At 42.2% G+C, this 18740-nt stretch overlaps 1 protein-coding gene across 1 annotated transcript in view; it reads left to right on the top strand.

Annotated features, from left to right (window-relative positions):
• wdr95 (WD40 repeat domain 95) overlaps positions 1-18740 on the top strand; it is a gene marked incomplete at both ends in the record, with an annotated part of 60045 nt that overhangs the window by 32597 nt on the left and 8708 nt on the right. Inside the window, 6 exons of the mRNA XM_083887086.1 lie at positions 15883-15985; positions 16066-16172; positions 17027-17115; positions 17209-17263; positions 17359-17404; positions 17727-17786. Coding sequence (XP_083743212.1) covers positions 15883-15985; positions 16066-16172; positions 17027-17115; positions 17209-17263; positions 17359-17404; positions 17727-17786 — 460 coding nt within the window. The remainder of the gene's footprint in view (positions 1-15882; positions 15986-16065; positions 16173-17026; positions 17116-17208; positions 17264-17358; positions 17405-17726; positions 17787-18740) is intronic.

The raw sequence follows: 18740 nt of genomic DNA, 5'->3' as shown, positions 1-18740 counted from the left end.
AGTTTGGTTCAAATCGGAACAGGATTCACAAAGTTATCATCATAAATGTACTTTTTTTGGGTAATAATCCTCTCACCACTAGAGGCGCTGTTTCCAAACGTGACCGTTTTTTCATATTCGTCTTTAAGAACTATCGATCATGAACCACGGTAAGTTTGGTTCATATCTGACCTTCCATCGCAAAGATATAAGAGATTTGGTCAACATCATAATGATCGCCAACTTAAGCGCCCCCTATCTCGTACGCCGTGCGACATTTTAAAACAGTTTCAATAACATTTGATCCAAAACTCGTCCACATTGACCTCGCCAAGTTTGAAGGTGATAGCACAAAAGCTCTAGGACTAGATAGATTTTATAGCAAAGAAAATTCTTTCTGTTGCCACCAGGGGGCGCTGTTTTCGAAATTAAATATTTTCATATAGACATTGTCAGGGCTGGAGGAACATCAATCCAAGGAAGTTTGTTTCAGTTTGGACCAGGACTCGCAAAGTTATAAGAGTTTGTTTTTTTGTCGCAAAAATCCGACTTTGCACCTCGCACCTCGCTACACCGTTAAAGAATGTGCTATCATATTCAACACGCATCATCTACCATGTGTTTTCAATGTTTCAGTGTCATTTTGAGTCGGATACGACAATCTCTGTAAAAGTTATTACCGAAATCGTAAATTAACTTTTTTTTTGTATATTCTCTTCCACCACCAGGAGGCGATGGTTTCAAATGTGATCATTTTTGCATAGGTGTCTTCAGCAACTACCCACCATCAATCATGGCAAGTTTGGCTCCGACTTGACCTTCCATCGTAAAGTTATGAGCGTTTCGTTGCGTGTTGGGAAAATTTGGAATTTTCGCCAACTTTGGCGCCACCTATCTCGTGCGCCATGCAAGATTTCAAAAAACTTTTCAGATTAGATCATACCTCAACTGGTCCACATCGACCTCGCCAAGTTTGAAGGTGATTGGTCAAAAACTGTAGATTTTGGTATCTACGGCAAGTTATGCTGTAAATTCGCCAAAAACGCCTCCGTTTTCGCCTTCAATCCAAGATGGCGGCCTTCCTGTAGGTTTCACAGAAAACTTGTGATTGACTTTTTCCCATGGCACAACCTAATGAACGTGTGTACCAAGTTTCGTTCATGTACGTTATTCCCGACAGGAATTGACCTAGTAGCACTTTTTTGCGTCAGTCTGAAGCCCCGCCCACTTCCATTTTTTGACGCACATTCACCGAACCACTTTGGTTCGGCGATTTAAGTTAGGTCTGATGTTGTCCCAAAAATTCACGAGGTTTGAAATCCGTTTAGGCCTTCAAAAAGGCACTTTCTTCGTGTGAAGAATAATAATAATAACTCTTACGATTACAATAGGGTTCTTGCACAGTCGTGCTCGAACCCTAATAATAACTCTTTCAATTACAATAGGGTTCTTGCACAGTCGTGCTCGAACCCTAATAACAAGCGGTGGTAACGGGTTCGAGCTTGACGCTACGTCGCGACCCGCGCCCACCTCGTCGCTTGCGCCCTGATCTCGTCTCTCGTTCATTCGCTGCTTGCTGTCGTAGTTCTAATTGGTGCCGTCCGTGCGGATGTTGGGCTGTGGAGTAAAGTCATATATTATTTCCTGTTAAGTGCGTTACACTTTCTGTCGGGAGGACATTGTTTGCGTGTTCAGGATAGGTCCCTGGCCTCACATACCAAGTTCCGTGCAGAGCGGTCAATGTACAGTAAAGTTAGAGGGCACTTCCTGTTTAAAATGGCTGACTTCCTGTTGGGTCAGAGCGTGTCTATTAACATGATCAGGGAAGTTCCCTTGACTCACATATAATGTTTCGTGGAGATAGGGCAACGTACGGCAAAGTTACATTCTACTTCCTGTTTTGGCGTTCCACTTCCTGTTTGGAGTTTTGCTTTTGCAGACATGTCCAGGATAGGTTCCTGATCTCACGTGTCAAGTTCCGTGCAGATTGATCAATGTACGGTAAAGTTACAGGGCACTTCCTGTTTAAAATGGCTGACTTCCTGTTGGGTCAAAGGCGTGTCCATTAACATGTTCAGGGAAGTTCTATTGACTCACATATCATGTTTCGTGGCGATCGGGCTATGTATGGCAAAGTTACATTCTACTTCCTGTTGCGACGGATCCACTTCCTGTCAGGAAGTCATCTGTTGCTGACATGGTCGGAGCGGTTTTGTGGTCCCACATATCACGTATGAGGAGGATACAACAATCCCTGTTATAGCAGCATAAAAAAGTTTGATATGTAATGTTATATCCAGCATCCAGGGGGCGCTGTTTTTTAAATTGAAGATTTTCATATAGACTTTTTCAGGGTCATACTGTCATCAATCCAAGGAAGTTTGGTTCAGATTGGAACAGGATTTACAAAGTTATAGCAGTTTCTTTAGTGTTGCACAGTAGATGGCATAGTCTGCTGCCACCAGGGGGCGTCTTTAAGACATTGAATATTGTCATATAGACTACTCCAAGGCATTAATCCAGGGAAGGACATTGGATCCTCCATCGCAAAGTTATAAGCGTTTCGTTGTCTGTTTTTACAAATCAGAATGTTTGCCAACTTTAGCGCCCCCTATCTTGTACGCCATGCGACATTTTAAAAAGCCTTCACTAACTTTTGACCCTCAACTCGTCCACATTGACCTCACCAAATTTGAAGGTAATAGCACAAAAGCTCTAGGACAAGTACAGTCAAATGCCAAATGTAGTTATATCTGCTATCACCAGGGGGCACTGTTTTCTAAAGTGAATATTTACATGTAGACTTGTTCAGGGTCGGACTGTCATCGAACCAAGGAAGTTTGGTTCAAATCGGAACATGTTCCACAAAGTTATCATCATAAATGTACTTTTTTTGGGTAATAATCCTCTCACCACTAGAGGCGCTGTTTCCGAACGTGACCGTTTTTTCATATTCATCTTTAAGACCTATCGATCATGAACCACGGCAAGTTTGGTTCATATCTGACCTTCCAATGCAAAGTTATAAGAGATTTGGTCAACATCAGAATGATCGCCAACTTTAGCGCCCCCTATCTCGTACGCCGTGCGACATTTTAGAAAGCTTTCACTAACTTTTGATCCTCAACTCGTCCACATTGACCTCGCCAAGTTTGAAGGTGATAGCACAAAAGCTCTAGGACAAGATAGATTTAATAGCAAATAAAATTCTTTCTGTTGCCACCAGGGGGCGCTGTTTTCGAAATTAAATATTTTCATGTAGACATTGTCAGGGCTGGAGGAACATCAATCCAAGGAAGTTTGGTTCAGTTTGGACCAGGACTCGCAAAGTTATAAGAGTTTGTTTTTTTGTCGCAAAAATCCGACTTTGCACCGCCCACGCTGCTACACCGTTAAAGAATGCGCTGTCATATTCAACACGCATCATCTACCATGTGTTTTCAATGTTTCAGTGTCATTTTGAGTGACACTTTTACAAACTCTGTAAAAGTTATTACCGAAATCGTAAATTAACTTTTTTTTTGTATATTCTCTTCCACCACCAGGAGGCGATGGTTTCAAACGTGATCATTTTTGCATAGGTGTCTTCAGCAACTACCCATCATCAATCATGGCAAGTTTGGCTCCGACTTGACCTTCCATCGCAAAGTTATAAGCGTTTCGTTGCGTGTTGGGAAAATTTGGAATTTTCGCCAACTTTGGCGCCACCAAATACGTCCGCTATGCGATATTTCAAAAAAATTTTCAGATTAGATCGTACCTCAACTGGTCCACATCGACCTCGCCAAGTTTGAAGGTGATTGCTCATAAACTGTAGATTTTGGTATCTACGGCAAGTTATGCTGTAAATTCGCCAAAAACGCCTCCGTTTTCGCCTTCAATCCAAGATGGCGGCCTTCCTGTAGGTTTCACAGAAAACTTGTGATTGACTTTTGCCCATGGCAGAACCTAATGAACGTGTGTACCAAGTTTCGTTCATGTACGTTATTCCCGACAGGAGTTGACCTAGTAGCACTTTTTTGCGTCAGTCTAGAGCCCCGCCCACTTCCATTTTTTGACGCACATTCACCGAACCACTGTTTTACAAAATTTTCAGCGAGGTCTGATGTTGTCCCGAAAATTCGCGAGGTTTGGGATACGTTTAGGCCTTCAAAAAGGCACTTTTTTTGTGTGAAGAATAATAATAATAACTAGCACCGCAAGCGGTGGTAACGGGTTCGAGCTTGACGCTACGTCGCGACCCGCGCCCACCTCGTCGCTTGCGCCCTGATCTCGTCTCTCGTTCATTTGCTGCTTGCTGTCGTAGTTCTAATTGGCGCCGTCCGTGCGGATGTTGGGCTGTGGAGTAAAGTCATATATTATTTCCTGTTAAGTGCGTTACACTTTCTGTCGGGAGGACATTGTTTGCGTGTTCAGGATAGGTCCCTGGCCTCACATACCAAGTTCCGTGCAGAGCGGTCAATGTACAGTAAAGTTAGAGGGCACTTCCTGTTAAAATGGCTGACTTCCTGTTGGGTCAGAGCGTGTCTATTAACATGTTCAGGGAAGTTCCCTTGACACACATATAATGTTTCGTGGAGATAGGGCAACGTACGGCAAAGTTAAATTCTACTTCCTGTTTTGGCGTTCCACTTCCTGTTTGGAGTTTAGCTTTTGCAGACATGTCCAGGATAGGTTCCTGGTCTCACGTGTCAAGTTCCGTGCAGATTGATCAATGTACGGTAAAGTTACAGGGGACTTCCTGTTTAAAATGGCTGACTTCCTGTTGGGTCAAAGGCGTGTCCATTAACATGTTCAGGGAAGTTCAATTGACTCAAATATCGTGTTTCGTGGCGATCGGGCAATGTATGGCAAAGTTACATTCTACTTCCTGTTGTGGCGGATCCACTTCCTGTCAGGAAGTCGTCTGTTGCTGACATGGTCGGAGCGGTTTTGTGGTCCCACATATCACGTATGAGGAGGATACAACAATCCCTGTTATAGCAGCATAAAAAAGTGTGATATGTAATGTTATATCCAGCAACCAGGGGGCGCTGTTTTTTAAATTGAAGATTTTCATATAGACTTTTTCAGGGTCATACTGTCATCAATCCAAGGAAGTTTGGTTCTGATTGGAACAGGATTTACAAAGTTATACCAGTTTCTTTAGTGTTGCACAGTCGATGGCATAGTCTGCTGCCACCAGGGGGCGTCGTTAAGACATTGAATATTGTCTTATAGACTACTTCAAGGCATCAATCCAGGGAAGGACATTGGATCCTCCATCGCAAAGTTATAAGCGTTTTGTTGTCTGTCTTTACAAATCAGAATGTTTGCCAAATTTAGCGCCCCCTATCTCGTACGCCGTGCGACATTTTAGAAAGCTTTCAATAACATTTGATCCTCAACTCGTCCACATTGACCTCGCCAAGTTTGAAGGTGATAGCACAAAAGCTCTAGGACAAGATAGATTTTATAGCAAATAAAATTCTTTCTGTTTCCACCAGGGGGCGCTGTTTTCGAAATTAAATATTTTCATGTAGACTTGTTCAGGGTCGGACTGTCATCGATCCAAGGAAGTTTGGTTCAAATCGGAACAGGATTCACAAAGTTATCATCATAAATGTACTTTTTTTGGGTAATTATCCTCTCACCACTAGAGGCGCTGTTTCCGAACGTGACCGTTTTTTCATATTCATCTTTAAGACCTATCGATCATGAACCACGGCAAGTTTGGTTCATATCTGACCTTCCAATGCAAAGTTATAAGAGATTTGGTCAACATCAGAATGATCGCCAACTTTAGCGCCCCCTATCTCGTACGCCGTGCGACATTTTAGAAAGCTTTCACTAACTTTTGATCCTCAACTCGTCCACATTGACCTCGCCAAGTTTGAAGGTGATAGCACAAAAGCTCTAGGACAAGATAGATTTAATAGCAAATAAAATTCTTTCTGTTGCCACCAGGGGGCGCTGTTTTCGAAATTAAATATTTTCATGTAGACATTGTCAGGGCTGGAGGAACATCAATCCAAGGAAGTTTGGTTCAGTTTGGACCAGGACTCGCAAAGTTATAAGAGTTTGTTTTTTTGTCGCAAAAATCCGACTTTGCACCGCCCACGCTGCTACACCGTTAAAGAATGCGCTGTCATATTCAACACGCATCATCTACCATGTGTTTTCAATGTTTCAGTGTCATTTTGAGTGACACTTTTACAAACTCTGTAAAAGTTATTACCGAAATCGTAAATTAACTTTTTTTTTGTATATTCTCTTCCACCACCAGGAGGCGATGGTTTCAAACGTGATCATTTTTGCATAGGTGTCTTCAGCAACTACCCATCATCAATCATGGCAAGTTTGGCTCCGACTTGACCTTCCATCGCAAAGTTATAAGCGTTTCGTTGCGTGTTGGGAAAATTTGGAATTTTCGCCAACTTTGGCGCCACCAAATACGTCCGCTATGCGATATTTCAAAAAACTTTTCAGATTAGATCGTACCTCAACTGGTCCACATCGACCTCGCCAAGTTTGAAGGTGATTGCTCAAAAACTGTAGATTTTGGTATCTACGGCAAGTTATGCTGTAAATTCGCCAAAAACGCCTCCGTTTTCGCCTTCAATCCAAAATGGCGGCCTTCCTGTAGGTTTCACAGAAAACTTGTGATTGACTTTTGCCCATGGCACAACCTAATGAACGTGTGTGCCAAGTTTCGTTCATGTACGTTATTCCCGACAGGAGTTGACCTAGTAGCACTTTTTTGCGTCAGTCTTTAGCCCCGCCCACTTCCATTTTTTGACGCACATTCACCGAACCACTGTGGTTCGGCGATTTAAGTTAGGTCTGATGTTGTCCCAAAAATTCGCGAGGTTTGAGATCCGTTTAGGCCTTCAAAAAGGCACTTTCTTCGTGGGAAAAATAATAATAATAATAACTCTTACGATTACAATAGGGTTCTTGCACAGTCGTGCTCGAACCCTAACAAGCGGTGGTAACGGGTTCGAGCTTGACGCTACGTCGCGATCCGCGCCCACCTCGTCGCTTGCGCCCTGATCTCGTCTCTCGTTCATTCGCTGCTTGTTGTCGTAGTTCTAATTGGTGCCGTTCGTGCGGATGTTGGGCTGTGGAGTAAAGTAATATATTATTTCCTGTTAAGTGCGTTACACTTTCTGTCGGGAGGACATTGTTTGCGTGTTCAGGATAGGTCCCTGGCCTCACATACCGAGTTCCGTGCAGAGCGGTCAATGTACGGTAAAGTTAGAGAGCACTTCCTGTTTAAAATGGCTGACTTCCTGTTGGGTCAGAGCGTGTCTATTAACATGTTCAAAGAAGTTCCCTTGACTCACATATAATGTTTCGTGGAGATAGGGCAACGTACGGCAAAGTTACATTCTACTTCCTGTTTTGGCGTTCCACTTCCTGTTTGGAGTTTAGCTTTTGCAGACATGTCCAGGATAGGTTCCTGGTCTCACGTGTCAAGTTCCGTGCAGATTGATCAATGTACGGTAAAGTTACAGGGCACTTCCTGTTTAAAATGGCTGACTTCCTGTTGGGTCAAAGGTGTGTCCATTAACATGTTCAGGGAAGTTTTATTGACTCACATATCATGTTTCGTGGCAATCGGGCAATGTATGGCAAAGTTACATTCTACTTCCTGTTGCGGCAGATCCACTTCCTGTCAGGAAGTCGTCTGTTGCTGACATGGTCGGAGCGGTTTTGTGGTCCCACATATCAGGTATGAGGAGGATACAACAATCCTTGTTATAGCAGCATAAAAAAGTTTGATATGTAATGTTATATCCAGCAACCAGGGGGCGCTGTTTTTTAAATTGAAGATTTTCATACGGACTTTTTCAGGGCCATACTGTCATCGATCCAAGGAGGTTTGGTTCAAATCGGAACATGTTCCACAAAGTTATCATCATAAATGTACTTTTTTTGGGTAATAATACTCTCACCACTAGAGGCGCTGTTTCTGAACGTGACCGTTTTTTCATATTCGTCTTTAAGACCTATCGATCATGAACCACGGCAAGTTTGGTTCATATCTGACCTTCCAATGCAAAGTTATAAGAGATTTGGTCAACATCAGAATGATCGCCAACTTTAGCGCCCCCTATCTCGTACGCCGTGCGACATTTTAGAAAGCTTTCACCAACTTTTGATCCTCTACCTGTCCACATTGACCTCGCCAAGTTTGAAGGTGATAGCACAAAAGCTCTAGGACAAGATAGATTTTATAGCAAATAAAATTCTTTCTGTTTCCACCAGGGGGCGCTGTTTTCGAAATTGAATATTTTCATGTAGACTTGTTCAGGGTCGGACTGTCATCGATCCAAGGAAGTTTGGTTCAAATCAGAACATGTTCCACAAAGTTATCATCATAAATGTACTTTTTTTGGGTAATAATACTCTCACCACTAGAGGCGCTGTTTCCGAACGTGACCGTTTTTTCATATTCGTCTTTAAGACCTATCGATCATGAACCACGGCAAGTTTGGTTCATATCTGACCTTCCAATGCAAAGTTATAAGAGATTTGGTCAACATCAGAATGATCGCCAACTTTAGCGCCCCCTATCTCGTACGCCGTGCGACATTTTAGAAAGCTTTCACCAACTTTTGATCCTCTACCTGTCCACATTGACCTCGCCAAGTTTGAAGGTGATAGCACAAAAGCTCTAGGACAAGATAGATTTTATAGCAAATAAAATTCTTTCTGTTGCCACCAGGGGGCGCTGTTTTCGAAATTAAATATTTTCATATAGACATTGTCAGGGCTGGAGGAACATCAATCCAAGGAAGTTTGGTTCAGTTTGGACCAGGACTCGCAAAGTTATAAGAGTTTGTTTTTTTGTCGCAATAATCCGACTTTGCACCTCGCACCTCGCTACACCGTTAAAGAATGCGCTATCATATTCAACACGCATCATCTACCATGTGTTTTCAATGTTTCAGTGTCATTTTGAGTCGGATACGACAATCTCTGTAAAAGTTATTACCGAAATCGTAAATAAACTTTTTTTTTGTATATTCTCTTCCACCACCAGGAGGCGATGGTTTCAAACGTGATCATTTTTGCATAGGTGTCTTCAGCAACTACCCATCATCAATCATGGCAAGTTTGGCTCCGACTTGATCTTCCATCGCAAAGTTATAAGCGTTTCGTTGCGTGTTGGGAAAATTTGGAATTTTCGCCAACTTTGGCGCCACCTATCTCGTGCGCCATGCAATATTTCAAAAAACTTTTCAGATTAGATCGTACCTCAACTGGTCCACATCAACCTCGCCAAGTTTGAGGGTGATTGCTCAAAAACTGTAGATTTTGGTATCTACGGCAAGTTATGCTGTAAATTCGCCAAAAACGCCTCCGTTTTCGCCTTCAATCCAAGATGGCGGCCTTCCTGTAGGTTTCACAGAAAACTTGTGATTGACTTTTGCCCATGGCACAACCGAATGAACGTGTGTACCAAGTTTCGTTCATGTACGTTATTCCCGACAGGAGTTGACCTAGTAGCACATTTTTGCGTCAGTCTGAAGCCCCGCCCACTTCCATTTTTTGACGCACATTCACCGAACCACTTTGGTTCGGCGATTTAAGTTAGGTCTGATGTTGTCCCAAAAATTCGCGTGGTTTGGGATCCGTTTAGGCCTTCAAAAAGGCACATTCCTCGTGTGAAGAATAATAATAATAATAACTAGCACCGCAAGCGGTGGTAACGGGTTCGAGCTTGACGCTACGTCGCGACCCGCGCCCACCTCGTCGCTTGCGCCCTGATCTCGTCTCTCGTTCATTCGCTGCTTGCTGTCGTAGTTCTAATTGGCGCCGTCCGTGCGGATGTTGGGCTGTGGAGTAAAGTCATATATTATTTCCTGTTAAGTGCGTTACACTTTCTGTCGGGAGGACATTGTTTGCGTGTTCAGGATAGGTCCCTGGCCTCACATACCAAGTTCCATGCAGAGCGGTCAATGTACAGTAAAGTTAGAGGGCACTTCCTGTTAAAATGGCTGACTTCCTGTTGGGTCAGAGCGTGTCTATTAACATGTTCAGGGAAGTTCCCTTGACACACATATAATGTTTCGTGGAGATCGGGCAACGTACGGCAAAGTTACATTCTACTTCCTGTTTTGGCGTTCCACTTCCTGTTTGGAGTTTAGCTTTTGCAGACATGTCCAGGATAGGTTCCTGGTCTCACGTGTCAAGTTACGTGCAGATTGATCAATGTACGGTAAAGTTACAGGGCACTTCCTGTTTAAAATGGCTGACTTCCTGTTGGGTCAAAGGTGTGTCCATTAACATGTTCAGGGAAGTTTTATTGACTCACATATCATGTTTCATGGCGATCGGGCAATGTATGGCAAAGTTACATTCTACTTCCTGTTGCGGCAGATCCACTTCCTGTCAGGAAGTCGTCTGTTGCTGACATGGTCGGAGCGGTTTTGTAATCCCACATATCAGGTATGAGGAGGATACAACAATCCTTGTTATAGCAGCATAAAAAAGTTTGATATGTAATGTTATATCCAGCAACCAGGGGGCGCTGTTTTTTAAATTGAAGATTTTCATACGGACTTTTTCAGGGCCATACTGTCATCGATCCAAGGAGGTTTGGTTCAAATCGGAACATGTTCCACAAAGTTATCATCATAAATGTACTTTTTTTGGGTAATAATACTCTCACCACTAGAGGCGCTGTTTCTGAACGTGACCGTTTTTTCATATTCGTCTTTAAGACCTATCGATCATGAACCACGGCAAGTTTGGTTCATATCTGACCTTCCAATGCAAAGTTATAAGAGATTTGGTCAACATCAGAATGATCGCCAACATTAGCGCTCCCTATCTCGTACGCTGTGCGACATTTTAGAAAGCTTTCACCAACTTTTGATCCTCTACCTGTCCACATTGACCTCGCCAAGTTTGAAGGTGATAGCACAAAAGCTCTAGGACAAGATAGATTTTATAGCAAATAAAATTCTTTCTGTTTCCACCAGGGGGCGCTGTTTTCGAAATTGAATATTTTCATGTAGACTTGTTCAGGGTCGGACTGTCATCGATCCAAGGAAGTTTGGTTCAAATCGGAACATGTTCCACAAAGTTATCATCATAAATGTACTTTTTTTGGGTAATAATACTCTCACCACTAGAGGCGCTGTTTCCGAACGTGACCGTTTTTTCATATTCGTCTTTAAGACCTATCGATCATGAACCACGGCAAGTTTGGTTCATATCTGACCTTCCAATGCAAAGTTATAAGAGATTTGGTCAACATCAGAATGATCGCCAACTTTAGCGCCCCCTATCTCGTACGCCGTGCGACACTTTAGAAAGCTTTCACCAACTTTTGATCCTCTACCTGTCCACATTGACCTCGCCAAGTTTGAAGGTGATAGCACAAAAGCTCTAGGACAAGATAGATTTTATAGCAAATAAAATTCTTTCTGTTTCCACCAGGGGGCGCTGTTTTCGAAATTGAATATTTTCATATAGACATTGTCAGGGCTGGAGGAACATCAATCCAAGGAAGTTTGGTTCAGTTTGGACCAGGACTCGCAAAGTTATAAGAGTTTGTTTTTTTGTCGCAATAATCCGACTTTGCACCTCGCACCTCGCTACACCGTTAAACAATGCGCTGTCATATTCAACACGCATCATCTACCATGTGTTTTCAATGTTTCAGTGTCATTTTGAGTCAGATACGACAATCTCTGTAAAAGTTATTACCGAAATCGTAAATAAACTTTTTTTTTGTATATTCTCTTCCACCACCAGGAGGCGATGGTTTCAAACGTGTTCATTTTTGCATAGGTGTCTTCAGCAACTACCCATCATCAATCATGGCAAGTTTGGCTCCGACTTGATCTTCCATCGCAAAGTTATAAGCGTTTCGTTGCGTGTTGGGAAAATTTGGAATTTTCGCCAACTTTGGCGCCCCCTATCTCGTGCGCCATGCAATATTTCAAAAAACTTTTCAGATTAGATCGTACCTCAACTGGTCCACATCAACCTCGCCAAGTTTGAGGGTGATTGCTCAAAAACTGTAGATTTTGGTATCTACGGCAAGTTATGCTGTAAATTCGCCAAAAACGCCTCCGTTTTCGCCTTCAATCCAAGATGGCGGCCTTCCTGTAGGTTTCACAGAAAACTTGTGATTGACTTTTGCCCATGGCACAACCTAATGAACGTGTGTACCAAGTTTCGTTCATGTACGTTATTCCCGACAGGAGTTGACCTAGTAGCACATTTTTGCGTCAGTCTGAAGCCCCGCCCACTTCCATTTTTTGACGCACATTCACCGAACCACTTTGGTTCGGCGATTTAAGTTAGGTCTGATGTTGTCCCAAAAATTTGCGTGGTTTGGGATCCGTTTAGGCCTTCAAAAAGGCACATTCCTCGTGTGAAGAATAATAATAAGAATAATAATAACTCTTTCAATTACAATAGGGTTCTTGCACAGTCGTGCTCGAACCCTAATAACTAGCACCGCAAGCGGTGGTAACGGGTTCGAGCTTGACGCTACGTCGCGACCCGCGCCCACCTCGTCGCTTGCGCCCTGATCTCGTCTCTCGTTCATTCGCTGCTTGCTGTCGTAGTTCTAATTGGCGCCGTCTGTGCAGATGTTGGGCTGTGGAGTAAAGTCATGTATTATTTCATGCTAAGTGCGTTACACTTTCTGTTGGGAGGACACTGTTTGCATGTTCAGTATAGGTCCCTGGTCTCACGTGTCAAGTTCCGTGCTGATCGATCAATGTACGGTAAAGTTACAGGGCACTTCCTGTTTAAAATGGCTGACTTCCTGTTGGGTCAAAGGCGTGTCCATTAACATGTTCAGGGACGTTATATTGACTCACATATCATGTTTCGTGGCGATCGGGCAATGTATGGCAAAGTTACATTCTACTTCCTGTTGCGGCAGATCCACTTCCTGTCAGGAAGTCGTCTGTTGCTGACATGGTCAGAGCGGTTTTGTGGTCCCACATATCAGGTATGAGGAGGATACAACAATCCTTGTTATAGCAGCATAAAAAAGTTTGATATGTAATGTTATATCCAGCAACCAGGGGGCGCTGTTTTTTAAATTGAAGATTTTCATACGGACTTTTTCAGGGCCATACTGTCATCGATCCAAGGAGGTTTGGTTCAAATCAGAACATGTTCCACAAAGTTATCATCATAAATGTACTTTTTTTGGGTAATAATACTCTCACCACTAGAGGCGCTGTTTCTGAACGTGACCGTTTTTTCATATTCGTCTTTAAGACCTATCGATCATGAACCACGGCAAGTTTGGTTCATATCTGACCTTCCAATGCAAAGTTATAAGAGATTTGGTCAACATCAGAATGATCGCCAACTTTAGCGCCCCCTATCTCGTACGCCGTGCGACATTTTAGAAAGCTTTCACCAACTTTTGATCCTCTACCTGTCCACATTGACCTCGCCAAGTTTGAAGGTGATAGCACAAAAGCTCTAGGACAAGATAGATTTTATAGCAAATAAAATTCTTTCTGTTTCCACCAGGGGGCGCTGTTTTCGAAATTGAATATTTTCATGTAGACTTGTTCAGGGTCGGACTGTCATCGATCCAAGGAAGTTTGGTTCAAATCGGAACATGTTCCACAAAGTTATCATCATAAATGTACTTTTTTTGGGTAATAATACTCTCACCACTAGAGGCGCTGTTTCCGAACGTGACCGTTTTTTCATATTCGTCTTTAAGACCTATCGATCATGAATTACGGCAAGTTTGGTTCATATCTGACCTTCCAATGCAAAGTTATAAGAGATTTGGTCAACATCAGAATGATCGCCAACTTTAGCGCCCCCTATCTCGTACGCCGTGCGACATTTTAGAAAGCTTTCACCAACTTTTGATCCTCTACCTGTCCACATTGACCTCGCCAAGTTTGATGGTGATAGCACAAAAGCTCTAGGACAAGATAGATTTTATAGCAAATAAAATTCTTTCTGTTTCCACCAGGGGGCGCTGTTTTCGAAATTGAATATTTTCATATAGACATTGTCAAGGCTGGAGGAACATCAATCCAAGGAAGTTTGGTTCAGTTTGGACCAGGACTCGCAAAGTTATAAGAGTTTGTTTTTTTGTCGCAATAATCCGACTTTGCACCTCGCACCTCGCTACATCGTTAAACAATGCGCTGTCATATTCAACACGCATCATCTACCATGCGTTTTCAATGTTTCAGTGTCATTTTGAGTCGGATACGACAATCTCTGTAAAAGTTATTACTGAAATCGTAAATAAACTTTTTTTTTGTATATTCTCTTCCACCACCAGGAGGCGATGGTTTCAAACGTGATCATTTTTGCATAGGTGTCTTCAGCAACTACCCATCATCAATCATGGCAAGTTTGGCTCCGACTTGACCTTCCATCGCAAAGTTATAAGCGTTTCGTTGCGTGTTGGGAAAATTTGGAATTTTCGCCAACTTTGGCGCCACCTAATACGTCCGCCATGCAAGATTTCAAAAAACTTTTCAGATTAGATCGTACCTCAACTGGTCCACATCGACCTCGCCAAGTTTGAAGGTGATTGCTCAAAAACTGTAGATTTTGGTATCTACGGCAAGTTATGCTGTAAATTCGCCAAAAACGCCTCCGTTTTCGCCTTCCATCCAAAATGGCGGCCTTCCTGTAGGTTTCACAGAAAACTTGTCCACGACTTTTATTTAAAGCTCAACCTAATGAAGGTGTGGACCAAGTTTCGTTCATGTACGTTATACCTGACAGGAGTTGACCTAGTAGAACTGTTTTGCGTCAGTCTTTAGCCCCGCCCACTTCCATTTTTTGACGCACATTCACCGAACCACTTTTTTACAAAATTTTCAGCGAGTTCTGATGTTGTCCCGAAATTTCGTGAGGTTTGGGATACGTTTAGGCCTTCAAAAAGGCACTTTTTTTGTGTGAAGAATAATAATAATAATAATAACTCTTTCAATTACAATAGGGTTCTTGCACAGTCGTGCTCGAACCCTAATAATAACTCTTTCAATTACAATAGGGTTCTTGCACAGTCGTGCTCGAACCCTAATAAAAGGGCGATTGGACAAATGTGGCAAAAAAAACATCACTTCCACGGAAGCTCGGCTTCTCTGGGAGTCACATATTGCCCACATATGGAACTATTAATACAGGCAAAGAGAACATGAGTTAGAATTGATACACTCTTAGAAATAAAAGTGCTAAGTAGAATTCTTCAGCTTGTCCTCATAGGAGAACCCTTTTTGGCTCCAGGTAGAACCTTTTTATAAAAGTTCCACCTGGAACCCTTTTGGAGGGTTCCACCAAGAACCCTTTTAAAACCCTTTATTCAGGAAAGGGATTTTAAAGGGTTCTCTGGATCAAAATGATTCTTACTGGAACCATTAGTGTTACCAAGAGCCCTTGAAAAACCCTTTCTTCGGGAAAGGGTTTTTCAGAAGCAAAATGGTTCCAGGTAGAACCTCGGCTCTTGTAGAAGGACCCTTTTGGAACCCTTATTTCTAAAAGTGAACTTATTACTACATATTCTGTAGTTTGAGAGAACTCAAACTGCAGGCTCAATTAAGTATGAACTGAATTGACATTTTCAGCCAGTTGTGTTCTTTTACTTCATTTCACTTTGATTCAAAGTTTGCTTTTAGAACATTACTTGGACAATGATGACTGACAGCTTTTTTTTTTTTTTTTACCCGAGCTCATGTTACCTCTTTTACTCAGAGGCTCAATAACAGGCACTTTGAGATTGGGACATTTTAACGTTTTCACTGCAAATCTTGTCCTCGCAGGAATGTGCAATACAGAGCTATAAATGAGCATGAAACATCCACTTTAATGATGTTTTTCTTCACAGGCGCCTGCAACTCCCTCACATTATTATCTCTCATTTTAGATTTGTCCTTTTTTTTTTTTTTTTTTTTAAAGGCAACAAGTCTGCCGCCGCCTCACTCTTTCACACAACGAGCCGGTGACGTGCTGCGGCTACAGCGAGGAGTTCCGTGAGGTCGTGAGCTGCACCGAAGGAGCCGTGAGTCGAAAAAACACTGTGAGTCGTGATTTCACTTTGTTTTTTAATGTTACGTTACGTTTAACTGTTCCTGGTTTCAGGTGGTGAAAGTCTGGGATTTGGACACCGGGCGTCAGGTGTTTGAGTTCGGTGGCAAACGGGAGCTGTCGGCCATCACGTGCATGACGTTTGACCTCAAAGGGAGGAGGTAGGGTATATTAAATTATACTTTAATTGCATGTGTCTCAAACTGTGGTGCATGTACGGTGCTTTTTTCCAGTTATTTCTACATACATTTTGCAAACAAACAACTACAACAAGGAAATGCGAAAAAGGAAGGAAATAATGTAAAACTATGAAATGCTATTATTGTGTTTTTATTTACAAGTGAAAATGAGTAAATAACACACAACGAGCAGCTGTTGAGGCAGAAAAGGTTCCGTTGTTGCGTTTGTTTCTGCAACGCTGTCAATCAAAAACTGGCCTTGTTGGTTCGCGCCCCGCCCACTGCACCATTGACTCCCAGAGAAGCCAAGCTTCTGTGGAAGTGACGAAAATCACGTAAGGCAATCCGTCGTCCGTGATAATGAATTCACTGATTCTGAACAAACTAGTAACGCGTTCTAATCGCGTTCTTCTAGTGAACTAAATGCAGCAAGCAAACGACAACGCAGGGAATTGTGGGTACAACACAGGGCATTGTGGGTAAACACAACCAAAACTTAGAACGATAGCGGAGGAAACGGAAGTTGTCCTGCGTTAACCGACAGACAAGGGTTATTGATAGTGATTTTTCCTGTTCGTTGTTAGTCTCGTCTTCTCCTTCAGTCATTTTTGATGAAGCGCCGCCTCAGGCGAGGAGGGGAATGCGTTATGCTGTGAAGTGCAGCCTGAAAGCAAACTCCAACAAGGTGTGAAAGCGACCTTAGACGTTTCCCTGCTCCAACACAAATCATTCACAAATCAGCTGATCATTTGAATCAGGTGTGTGTCTGAGCAGGGAAACTTTGAACACCTGCAGGCCAGAAACCCTGCACTATCCTGTTCCTCCTGTATCTGCAGACTCATCACAGGTGGAAGAGATGGATGTTTGAAGATCTGGAACTTCAGCAACGGTCAGTGCCTGAAGACGCTGAAGAAGTCCACGGATGGTAAATTTCCATTACTCCTCCGAAAAAAAAGTGAACATCACATCCAAGCCCTACACTTTTCCAGTAATTGTGAAAAATCACTTTCAAACTTAGACGGAAAATGCCTGGAGGTCTACCACTGTATCTTCCTGAAAGTCCACCGAAATTGGTGAGTAACGACGTGACACTCGGCAAATAATTCCTCCGCTCGAAACATCAAGTCAAATTCACGTTGAGCGTTTGTGTGCAATTTGTATTTTAAAGCTACGTGATATCTGCGGGCCGGGACCGGACGATTGACATTTACTCAGTGAGTACAAGAGAAAAGACAGAGACTCAGGTGTTCTGTTGTCAGTTGCATTTCACAGAAACCCATATCCATCATTTCCCCCCGGTGTCTCCCTTCATACTGAATCCCATTTGCATTTATTTGCCGTCATTTCCAGTGAAAGGAAGAGAAGAAAAATGATTGATAGTTTGAGTCACATCCAGCGTGTTTTGAATTTCATTATAAAAACCTGACAATTGAGGGGAAAGAGGTGTCAGGTTATTAAGGATCTCAATAATGTTCTGCTGTCTTTGTCGTATACAGGTTTGAAATGTGTCGTCTTTTTTTTTTTTTTTTTTTTCAGGACGCATCCGGCGACCTCCGTCATGTCCAGAAGCCGCAGCCTTCGTGGCAAGACGATCTGGTGATTCATGAGCGGAAAACTCAGGCAGAATCAAATAATAGGCAGTTCAATGGGTTTCTGAGTTTATGTTTCTTTCATGTTTCCCCCCGCAGACAAATATCTCACACAGACAACATCGTTATTTTTTTTTTCCTGTGTTCTAAGTGACAATAGGAGGACAATAATTGTGTCCTTGTGGTCGGGACAGAAAACGGGAGCTATGATAAAAAAAAAAAGGAGCCAACATTAATCAAAAACATAGCAATTAATTAAAACTACTTTTGGAGGAAAATCATAATTTCATAAGTAACAACGTAAATGTGACGTATTTTCAGAAACAAATATATATATTTATTCTTCATCATATCCTAAAATACAATCTATTCTATCCAATCAAATCAAATATTGTTTATTTACTAGAATAGAAAAAACTACACCCAGAAAAATACAACTCAGTTCAAATAAAAGAACTACTGCTAGAAATAAAAGTTAAATTGAAGAGAAAATAAATCACAGTTTCTCTTTCAGTGACCTTTACTGACGACAAAGGGAGATTTTTCATTTGCTACAACATCTGCAGAACAAGAGCTAACTGCCTATAAAGGTCATATCATTCACATAACGTATATACCAGAGAATAAATGCCCTAAAACACACAAAAAAAGTAAAACAAAACTATTCAAATATACAGAAATTAAAGCCCAAAATGTAAAAACAAGGCATTTTACAGTATTTACCATGGAATTAGCCCAAAAAATGAATCATTGAAACATTTAAAATTATGTTTACAGGTTAAAGGTGCCATAAGAATGTGGCCAAAACAGTTACTACATTCAAATTCAAAATACCAAGGTCTTTTAGGTTTCGTTTTCTGACGTAACTGGCAACCCATGGTTGCTCGGCAGCTGAGACTCGACTGACTGCAATGACTGGTAGATGGTGGTAGGTGGCGCCACATGCCAAAACATGATTTCA

Source organism: Microchirus variegatus (assembly GCF_963457635.1).
Source record: "Microchirus variegatus genome assembly, chromosome: 3".
In the NCBI taxonomy this organism is placed as follows: Eukaryota; Metazoa; Chordata; class Actinopteri; order Pleuronectiformes; family Soleidae; genus Microchirus; species Microchirus variegatus.
This window is presented reverse-complemented; position numbering and strand designations above follow the sequence as displayed.